General features: G+C 46.0%; 1 protein-coding gene across 2 annotated transcripts; it reads left to right on the top strand.

Annotated features, from left to right (window-relative positions):
• Positions 1-1,904: 1,904 nt before the first annotated feature.
• On the top strand, positions 1,905-9,335 carry SELE (selectin E). Of its 2 annotated transcripts, none has more exons than XM_030455064.1 (14): positions 1,905-2,043; positions 2,323-2,400; positions 2,844-3,230; positions 3,780-3,887; positions 4,002-4,187; positions 4,789-4,974; positions 5,081-5,266; positions 5,821-6,006; positions 6,113-6,298; positions 6,574-6,759; positions 7,178-7,285; positions 7,758-7,779; positions 7,892-7,964; positions 8,350-9,335. In XM_030455064.1, exons 2-13 carry the CDS (start codon positions 2,364-2,366, stop codon positions 7,947-7,949), a joined length of 1,836 nt encoding a protein of 611 aa, XP_030310924.1. In that variant the 5' UTR covers positions 1,905-2,043; positions 2,323-2,363; the 3' UTR covers positions 7,950-7,964; positions 8,350-9,335. The 2 variants fall into 2 exon arrangements, with proteins under 2 accessions (XP_030310924.1, XP_030310923.1); XM_030455063.1 differs by having other exon boundaries at positions 1,906-2,043; positions 8,320-9,334.
• Positions 9,336-10,738: the final 1,403 nt, after the last annotated feature.

Genomic DNA, 10,738 nt, shown 5'->3' with positions numbered 1-10,738 from the left:
AGGAGGCTCTGAGATTCTTACATCAGTTGGAAAAGGAAGGGAATAAAAAGGACAAATGTGAAAAACAATGAGAAGAGAATAAATGAGTAACATGGAAACCAGGTAAGAGGGAGGCTGCGTGGTGTTTGTAGCTTGTCTGTCTGCAGGTCAGTCTACACAACTGGATCAGAGGGATTTTTCCTGAAAATCCAGTGTAACTTAGGATCCAACATGAGCCTGAGCTCAGAGGAATCCCAGTCTTCCTGAACAACAGAGCTGAGGTTTTTAAGCATCTTTGACTTTTAATAATGAGATCTTAACTTCTCAGCTGCTTGCTTTTGAAAATATTTTTCAGGCGTTCTTTTTTTTTTTCTGAAAACTTTCATTTATGTTAATCTTCCATTATATTAAAGACAAATAAAAATATAATCCCTGGATGACAGAATTCCCTGGGAAAACCCCCCAAAAAGTCCTGTATCAGTGATGCATAAGGGAATACAGCCAACAAAAAGAGGCAACCTATTTTTAGGCTGGAGTTTTTACAGGCATATTGCTTTTAGGATGTGGTATTGTGGGTTTGTTTGGTTTCTTTCTTTTTTTTTTCTTTTTATCTGTTGCAGACAAGAGGTCTCAGGCAGCCCCTGTGAAGGAAGACTGTTCCAAACTGTGAAATATTCTTTTCCTTCCTCCGGAGATTCCACTGGCAAAGTGAGTCTGATAGAGCTTCCTGCACTCAACTTCAGAGCTTCTGCCATGAGAAGAATAAGCATTTACCAGTAGGAACCTCATAAAACAGTGTAAAAAAAGTGAATCTCCAGGAAAATGTGTAGGGTTTTCTGCCTGCTGTCTCAGGAGGGGATATAAACAGTTGAGGGGGTGTCTGTAATTCTTCTGTGTACAGTTATAACAGCCCATCAATGTTTTAGAGGAAAAAACCCCAAAAGCTGACCTTTCAAAACTCATAATTAAAGGATAACGTTTACAGAACACCTTGTGAAATCAGGCACATGATGTGCTCTACAGGTGCACTGAACACACCAAACTTTGTTAGTCTGAAGAACAGGGGAAGAGTGGCAGGCAGGAAATGCAAGGAGTTGGGTGATGCCTTCTTGGATGAGGGAACCTTCTGGGTCTCTGTGGCTGCTTACCAACCCACCATGGCAAAGTGTGCAGGTTGCTGAGGCATGTGTCTCCCTGCCATGGACACTATGTGGCTGTGCTCTGCAGTAACCCCATAAATCAGTGTACACACAATGGGTGGACTCAGTGTGGGTCCAGGACAAGGCCATTGTATTGTCTTGTCTACCTGAAATATTAGATGTACCTGGTCAGGAATTGTAACTCTATTGAGGGAAGGATGCTGGATCATCCTGCCCAGGTGACTCCTCCAAGCTAAGTTCACATCCCAGGCTTGACTGCTACAAGTGACTGATGGATCTGTTTGGAAGCAGAACTCCAGAAGAGCACTGGCAGTCCTGGGGCTGGCAAACCTTGCCACAGAGGAGAACTCTGTACCTCGTGCTGTGATCTGCAATAAAGTGCTCCTCCAGTGCTGCCAGTTCTGTCTTCTGCTCATATTTAGGTTAACCAGCTTTGAGTATTGGTGCCTTTCTTCCCGAGATCCCAAAAGGACCAGGATTTCTTTGGTGCAAAACATTATGGTAGGTGCAGAGTTGAGTCTGCTTACTCATGCAAGTAATGCAAACTAATCCGGCTGCTTCCCGATATCCTGGAATTGTGTGTGGCTGTCAGTAACACTGCCTGACCCAGCACTTGGCACTTGGTCAGCTCAGTGTGTGAGAGGCTTGATTTGGCAAGGGGAAGCAGCAGGCTCCATGTGTGGGAGGGACAGATCCCTGGGTTTTCCAAGAATTTTTTTTTCCTCATGGAATTCCCCGTCTCGTGGAGGATAGGCCAGTGGAGAGGATAAAAGGCTGGAGGAAAGGCAGGAGATGACACAGTCCAGACAGCTGGAGCTGAGCTGAATCTTCAAGTCAGTGTTCAGCAACTTCAGGAATCCCTGAGAAGGAGCACAGAGGACTTCTGCCACCACAGCTACAACCTGTGAGTATAACTGGAGTGTGTGGTTCTGTTTCGTGGCTCAGTTGAAGGAGAACTGGACAGATGGAATTCTGTGTTGGTGTTCTTTAAAAGCTGTTTAGATTGAAGAGCTATCTTGATAGGAAGAACTGTTTTAAAATGAAAAATTGCCTAAAAATGGAAGTCTGATTTGATTCTTTAGAGTGATTGTTAAAATATATATGTAGAAAAGATGGCATAGGCAGATTTTTATATTGATTTGTAAGCAGTCAGTATTTATTCTTTACAAATGTGTTCTTTCAGTCTTTCAGAGCTGTCTGCTTAAAAGAGAGAACTCCAGAAACATGGTTTCCTTGTGGTTCCTACCTCTTCTTGCTTATGGTAAGTGTGTATGTCTCTGTAAAATAACTAGTTAGATGGTAATATTAGTGTGCCTGTTCTGTTTGAGCTCAGAATAAAACAGAATTGGGATTAAACAGATTAATTTGGGAACCTGACATAAATAGCTGAAGGAGAGGTTCACACAGAAAAACCTCAAGCTGCAGTGGCACATTTCCTGCCTTGCCTGTCAAACACATGATGGGCTCAGACAGTTTGCTGTGAATTCTGTGTGATCAAACCTAGCTTCACAGGCTGGAGATCCAGTGCCTGGTTGCTGACATGCCTGTTGGGAAGCTTCCAGCTAATTGTTTGTGAAATTATTGCCTCTACTTTTACTGTAGTTGACAAGTTTGCAACATTTATAGAGCTTTATCTGTCCCCCTCCAAGAGAGAGAGGAGGGGTGGGGGCAGGCAACCAACTTTTTGACATCTTTTCTTTGTAGGACTTACACTGCTGCAGGGGGTGGATTGTTGGACATACCACTATTCAGACACAAACATGACCTACAGGGAAGCAGAGCTGTGGTGCAAGAAGAGGTACACTAACATGGTGGCCATCCAGAATAAGGAGGAGATCAACTACCTCAATAACTTCCTGCCCTTCAATCCGGGTTACTACTGGATTGGAATCAGAAAAATCAATGAGGTTTGGACCTGGACTGGAACTCACAAAGAGCTGACAGAAGAGGCAGAAAACTGGGCTTCAGGTGAGCCAAATGGCAAAGGGAACAACGAAGACTGTGTTGAAATCTACATCAAAAGAGGGAAAGATGATGGCAAATGGAATGATGAGCAGTGTGAGAAGAAGAAGGTTGCCCTGTGCTACACAGGTATGGTTTGGGAAAGGCTGGTCTGTTGTGTGCCCCTCTGGGGTCAAGGTGGTGGTTGGGATGAGTTGTTTAACCTAGTTTTGCATGTTAACTACCTGATCCTGTAGGGCTTTTTGGAGGCATCTGTCTGCTGACTGTAGACCACTGGATTAGACACTTCTATGTAGAGGGGGCTAAGGCTAGGTTAAAACAACCCCAAACAAGTAACACACACTCAGCCAACTTATTGTTGAAGTGTGTTAATGAAGAATGTGCCTTTTGAGGATTTGTACTTGCCCCATAGTGTATTGTTCCTTTTGCATTTTAAGTGTTGTTGATATCTGCCTGGGAACAAGTAGTCAGGGGGTTTCCTGCCAGTAGAATCCTTGCCCTGTGAGCTTGTCTCTCAGATGTTGGTGTCTGAAATGATGCTTTGAAGCATCCTGCTTCTCTTTTGTTCTGCAAAGTGCTTGTTTAGAGCCAGAAACATAAACAAAGAACTAGCCAGGTTTCATTAGTGGCCATTGCTATTTCTCTTATAATTTGCAGTGCTTTTCTTTTTTATTTCAGCTTCTTGCAACCCATCTCTCTGCAGTGGCCGTGGAGAATGTGTAGAGACCATTAACAATCACAGCTGCCACTGCAACCCTGGATTCTATGGGCCTGACTGTGAGTTTGGTAAGATGACTCCTTCCTGCTGCTTCTGCTAGCCAGTGTTCAGTTTGTCTGGCTTCTTGATTTACCTGCTCAGCCAGTGAGACTGACTGTGTTCCTTCTTGTGTTTCTTTCAAGTTGAGAGGTGTGATCCACTGCAGGCACCTGATCATGGGAGCCTGGAGTGCAGCCATCCCCTGGAGAGCTTCAGCTACAACTCCTCCTGCAGAGTTCAGTGTGAGGAAGGCTTTGAATTGACTGCACTGGAGTCTGTATCCTGCACCTCTTCTGGGGTCTGGTCTGGCCCCCTTGCAGCATGCAAAGGTGAGCTGCTCAAGCAGTGGCAGATGAGCTGGTTACTTTGTAAACTTCACTGGTTTTGTGTTATTAGGTACAAATTTAATTCCTTTGTAATTAAGGATGTGATGAAAGTGTGATTTTACTGCAGCACACAGATCTCTCTGTTCCTGAGGAGGTGAGTTGGGCAGGATGAATGTTCTGGCCCTGCTCTAGATTTCCTTGCAAGAAAAGACTTTTCCACCTCCTAGTGGGGAACAGTGGATGAGGCTGATCTAGATCAGTTACTTCTGACTGGAGGAATTCTTTTTTTGGGGCATTCAGCTTAGAATAAGATACTGTTTGAAGCAAATAAAAGCATCAAGCATCTCCAAGCCCCAGTAAAAATGGGAAAATTGGGGATTTTAACTAGTGGCTGTTGTGAGCTGCAGATGAACTTACAGGCTTGCCTTAAGAGTCAGTCTTTCCTTTAGAGATCTTTCTGCTCCTGTCTGCTTTCTAAAATGGCAGCATAGTACAACACTTCTCTAAAGTTGCTTCCATTTAGTGCATACCTTGCTAAGTATTAGGAAAAAAAATTTTTTTAAGGTTTATTCCAATCTAAGCTCTGTGCTCTGATGTTTTTCAGCTGTGACCTGTCCTGCCTTGGAAGTGCCTGCTCATGGTGCAGTGAGCTGCTCCCATCCCTCTGCAGAGCTCCCCTGGGGTACCACCTGTGAGTTCACCTGTGAGGAAGGCTTTGCCCTGACAGGACCAGGCACACTGCAGTGTGGGGCTGCTGGGGCCTGGGACAGGCAGCAGCCATCCTGTGCAGGTAACTTTCCTTGTCCTTGCTCACCTGAGTGCTTGGGGCTGTCACCACCATCTTGTTGAATTCCTGAGGCATTGTGTTGACTGCTGCTGTGATCTGTGTGTTGCAGCTGTGAGGTGTGAGGCTGTAACCTGGCCAGAAGAAGGCTTTGTGACCTGTGACCATGCTCCTGAAGATCTCACTTATGGCTCACGTTGTGATTTCCACTGCAGTGAAGGCTTTGTTCTGGATGGCCCTGCCAGCACTGAGTGCACAGCACAGGGACAGTGGTCAGAGTCAGTGCCAGAATGCAAAGGTGAGACTTACTGCCTTGGGAAATGATCTGCTAAAGCACAGAGCAGCTCAAATGGTCTGAAGAGACTTCCTTGTTCAGGTGCAGTCAAAGAGTAACAGGTCATCCCCAGGTGTTTATAGGATTTTCAGGATGGGGATCATTTAAGCCTATTGTTTTAAAGAGGAAACAGCAGTGCTGGGTGACAAGCAACATGCAGGAGCTGTGTCCTCAACACATACGCTAAGGAGTTTTTCAAGTGGGGTGTTCTGACAGGAGCTCTTTATTCCCCATGCTCCAGATGGGAGCCTGTGAATATTTATGCAGTTCAGCTGGGGAGTATAACGTGGAGTCAGTCTCAGGAAAACTTGTGTGCTTTAGGTGCACGTTTAAGGCTTCTGCCTGCCCTGTGCAATGTACTGAAATCTCTGCTCCCTGAGACACTGCTAGGTCTGAAGGGAAATACTGTTCCTCCATGGGGCACAGCTCTTGGGAAGTCATGTCCTCTCCTCAGCACAAAAGAAGTGTGGTTAACTTGACCTGCTCCAATCTAAGCTCTGTGCTCTGATGTTTTTCAGCTGTGACCTGTCCTGCCTTGGAAGTGCCTGCTCATGGTGCAGTGAGCTGCTCCCATCCCTCTGCAGAGCTCCCCTGGGGTACCACCTGTGAGTTCACCTGTGAGGAAGGCTTTGCCCTGACAGGACCAGGCACACTGCAGTGTGGGGCTGCTGGGGCCTGGGACAGGCAGCAGCCATCCTGTGCAGGTAACTTTCCTTGTCCTTGCTCACCTGAGTGCTTGGGGCTGTCACCACCATCTTGTTGAATTCCTGAGGCATTGTGTTGACTGCTGCTGTGATCTGTGTGTTGCAGCTGTGAGGTGTGAGGCTGTAACCTGGCCAGAAGAAGGCTTTGTGACCTGTGACCATGCTCCTGAAGATCTCACTTATGGCTCACGTTGTGATTTCCACTGCAGTGAAGGCTTTGTTCTGGATGGCCCTGCCAGCACTGAGTGCACAGCACAGGGACAGTGGTCAGAGTCAGTGCCAGAATGCAAAGGTGAGACTTACTGCCTTGGGAAATGCAGTTTTCTTGTCACTGGACAGCACCCTGCAATCTGTATTCCTATGGAGTCCTGGCTGCAAACCACACTCTGTGTTCTCATGTTTGCAGCTGTGAGTTTCCCTTCCCAATGCCAGCTCAGGGCTCTGGGAACTCCCAGAGCTCACATCCCCAAGTCAAATGAATTTGCAAATATATTGTACATCTACCAGTGCAAAAAAATAGGCAGCAAAGTCCTTAATGGCTCTTAACACCCCCTTTCTCTATTCCAGTTGTACAGTGTGAACCACTGAGGTCTCCTGAGGGAGGTTCCATGGATTGTGTCCATGGTGCTGGGAACTTCACATACAGCACTGCCTGCCACTTCAGCTGTCTGGAAGGATGGAAGCTCAATGGTTCTCACCTCCTTGAGTGCAGTCATGCAGGGAACTGGAGTGCTAGCCTGCCCACCTGTGAAGGTATCTGACCTGTTACTAGCCACAGTAACTAGCCACAGGGAGGGGGCACTGGGTTTCCAGGCAAATGAAGTATGGAAGGGTGGAGAAGGCAATGCTAGCCAGTGAGCTGGGAAGACAGCACAGTGGGAATTAAGATGTGAACTGAAACGTGGAAAATAAACAAGAAGCATAAATTGTCACCAGGGTTAGACAGACCCTGGGGTAGGTAGCTTGGTGCTTTGCCATTGGTTCAACAATGGGTGGGGTAATTTATACCATCCAGCTTTTTACCTTGTGTGTCCTGCCTCAGGAAACCTTAAGGGTTACCAGATGCAGTTCTGGTTCCTCTTGAAGAGCACAAGGCAAAGAAAGAAGTAGAGAGGGCTTCAAAGGCCTCACATACCTCTTGATCTCACTTGAAACTTTTTTATCCTTTCAGCTTCTGAACAAGCCACCTATGTCTCTGTGGGCATAGCAGCCACAGGTGCCTCTCTGCTTTCCACAGCATCATTCCTCCTTTGGCTGGCAAGGCATTTCAGAAGAAAAGGTGAGCAATTGGCCTGGGTTCACAGATTTGATTTACCTGCCTGAAAAGCCTTCAGTGGAGAAAAAACCAACCAACCAAACACAATGCTACCCCAGTAACCTTCACTTTTTGAAAAAGGGAAAGTTACCACATTGAGAAAAATTAAGTGATGATTTGCAAGAAGTCTGCATGTATGCCATGTTTGGCTTCTGAATGAATGTTTAAGAATAAAAAATAGTAAAAGCTAAATGTTTAGAAAGAAAGAATCAGAAGAAAAAAGCAATGTTTTATTTATCAGTATTTACTGCCAGGGAAAGTGACTGGGAATTTGAGAGGGAGCTAGTGACAGCACAGTGATAACTAACTGGGATTTGTTGCTAGAGAAGGGTTTTCTATCAGATGTTCAGAAGTGAGAGGTTTTTTTAGAAGAAGGAATCTCCACGAGGGGGCTTTCATCTTGAAATGCTAATACCTTTTCTTATTCTTCTTGCAGCAAAGAAATTTACTCCTTCCAGGTAAGTTGTGTCTCAAAAAGCATCACGAGAATCACTGCAATAATTTTGCTAAAACCCACTTGGTATAAAGCAGCTGTCATTAAAATACTTCTCATTTCTGCCTTTTTTACAGTAGCTGCCAGACTTTAACCCCTGATGGTACTTTCCAGAGTGCTGGCCAGAATGTCTGACTCCACGTGGTTCAGGTAAGCACATGAGCTGCACTCACAGATTTCTGCCTTTTAATCACACAAGCAATCAGAGCTGTTAACTGCTGCACAATTGCTGAAATAACAGTATGCACTTCAGGGCTCTTGATATGCATCTTGGCATTGCATGGATGTTCCTAACAAGGCTGATGGATTTGTTGCTTTAGGAATGGTTTTATTCAACTCCTGAAGGATGGTTGTGCTTAAGCATTCTTAGACCAGCTGCATGTGCAGTAGGAGCACTTCTGTGCATTTTTGCTACCTGCTGCATACAAAATTCCTCTGAAATGAGAGCAGGAACACATCTGTGCTGGTTCTTCAGTTCAGAGAGGGGTTTTTCTTCTCTCTGCAGGAACTGAAGCCATCTTTCCTTGTGTCTCAGATTTCTGGAGAACAAAACTGCATGAAAATCAGCAGCTGACCAGATGTTTTTATCTCTTGCTGACAAGATGGTTGACCTTGTATATTGCTGAGAAATTTTGAACTCAAGCTGTCTGATCCTTCCATTGAAGACAAGCAGAGAGTAAAACTCTGGCCTTCTGGCAAAATGCTGCTTACATTCAGTCATGTACTTATCAAAACTGGGAGCTTGCCATCTCCTGTCCAGATGGTGAGCAAATAGTATGCTGCTGCCTAAAGAGGAGGCTGGTTTCTCCTCTGGTCTGCTCAAAGGTACCTAGGTGAGGTGAAGATGTGCATTATTTCACTTCACTTAACTACACTGCTGGAGGTGTCTTCTCTGGAGGTGTCTGGCTCATACTTGGAGAAAGGGAATAATTGGGATGAACAAACATTCACTGGATAGCTTTGAAACCACTGATCTCCTTTGCTGGTAAAGTTGGTTTATTTTCATGGGATGTCCCAGTCAGTAAGTGTGCCTGCAGTGATACAGGCAGTTATTTGGGTTTCTGCTGCATGTCTCAGAAAGTCTGGGGACTCTGAAGTCCCTTTTTTGCTGCAGCACTAAGGATTGTAGTGCTTCTGCTCTGTGCTCTGGTTTCTGAATGCAGCAAGTAGATCTGAAATGACCTCATCCCCGTGGGATTATGCACTGTAATACAGCTGTATACATAAATATTTAATCTTGAAACTTTCACTGTGCTGTTAATTATAAATCTATTGTGAAATACCTGTTCCTGAGCAGATTTGTGGCCACTGATCTGGGCCCATGTGATTTTAAAGTCATTCAGAGGTGCTTGTAAGGATTTCATGTCTGCATATTATTGAAAAATGAAACGGAAGCCTGATATTTGTGTATATATATTGCAAGGATGATTTATCAAGCTGTTAATTGCCTTTAGACGAGGTCTTTTTTTAATAACTTATGTCTAAGTTATAACTTAAAATGATGACTTACAGTCTGGTATGTATTGTCCTATTTGTAATGGTATTTAATAAAACGTTTGAAGTGTAATGGTCCCTTTATGGAAAAGCACATAATTTAAATGGTTTGGGCCAGCCCTGTGGATAAGGCTTGAGCAGCAGGATGTGAGAGCTTGGGGACAGACTCTCTCTGTCCCTTCTGTCCTGTTTTTGTAGCAGCCAGCAGATGGCACCGGCTGCCTGGCAGCCAGCACAGCCGAGTTGGACCCCGAACCAGCACCCCCAGTCCTGAAAGGAAGGAGGAAAGCTCAGAGATGTGTCCTGCAAAGCAGGGGCCCGGAGCAGCAGTGACATTTTCCAGAAGCATGCTCGGGAGGGAGAGAAGAACTGGAAGAAAAGGCAGGAGGTGGTCTTGGTGGAAAGTCAGCAGCACAAACCCCTCAGGCTGTGCAGGGTTTTGGATCCCTTTCTGCTGAGAAGTTGGTTGAGGCTGAGAGGTTGAGAGCACAGCTCTGGGGATTAGTGGTGGCTGCTCTAGGGACCTCCACTCCCACCCTGGCTTGGGCTGTAGCCAAAGATTTCCTTCCCCAAACCCTGAGACAGCCAAGGGAGCTGTGCTGTGCCTCTCCATACCTGCTTCCAGGAGCCAGCCCTTTGTGATAACCCAGGAGATGCCTTCCTGCCCTAGACAAGGCTCAGGAGAAGCTGTCAGGGAGTCAGGAATTGCTGTGGCTCCATGGATGGGGCCCAGTGCTGCTTATCCCAAACCCATTAAGGAACAGAGAGCAGCTGCCAGCACGTCCCCTGCCTTGACAAGGTGTGGCCCAACCCTGAGCAGATGTAGAGCAGTAATCCCTCAGGTTCCCTGAGGGGAGGCAGAGATTAGCCCCGAATGCCCTGCTCTGAATCCCTGCAGGAGCTGTTTTGAGAGCTAAGTCACCACATGGGTCCCCCAGCCTGTCCTTGTTGTTGTCCTCTACGTGCACAGCCCTTTAGCAGCCTCTGGAGAGAAGCACCATGGCACCTACCCTGCTGCAGACAGGTCTGCCCAGCTTCTTTCATAAGAACTGACCAGAGCTGGTGCTTCTTGCAGCTTTCCCTGGGATCTTACAGGAGCTTTATTGCCAGAAATGATACTGTAAACTTATCCCCTCTCTTTTTCTCAGCCCTTCTGGCTTCCAGAGGCAGCAGGAATAAAACCACATTTGAGTGAGATTAGTCCTCTCTCTCTCTCCCATAACCCCCAGGCCAGACAAAGTCTCCCTGCAGGGGATTCCCTTCCTTTCAGTAACTTACAGCTCATGTCTATCCTCAGAGTTAATGTTGGTCCAGGGCACAGGCAAAACCCCAGCCCATGCTTGTCCAGGTTGCTTGATTCTTGGTCCTATCCTGGAACTGGTTTTGTTGTTCTCCTTCAGGATGTGAATTACCAGTTATGATGGCATGGT

The sequence above is a fragment of the Calypte anna genome, chromosome 8, assembly GCF_003957555.1.
Source record: "Calypte anna isolate BGI_N300 chromosome 8, bCalAnn1_v1.p, whole genome shotgun sequence".
In the NCBI taxonomy this organism is placed as follows: Eukaryota; Metazoa; Chordata; class Aves; order Apodiformes; family Trochilidae; genus Calypte; species Calypte anna.
This window is presented reverse-complemented; position numbering and strand designations above follow the sequence as displayed.

What these genes read in the sequence shown, in the direction of transcription:
- SELE (XM_030455064.1), top strand. Translation starts at nt 2,364, where the DNA reads ATGGTTTCCTTGTGGTTCCTACCTCTTCTTGCTTATG. An exon ending in CCCCCTTGCAGCATGCAAAG is followed by an intron (nt 4,188 to 4,788) that starts GTGAGCTGCTCA and finishes GATGTTTTTCAG; the next exon opens with CTGTGACCTGTCCTGCCTTG. An exon ending in GCAGCAGCCATCCTGTGCAG is followed by an intron (nt 6,007 to 6,112) that starts GTAACTTTCCTT and finishes TGTGTGTTGCAG; the next exon opens with CTGTGAGGTGTGAGGCTGTA.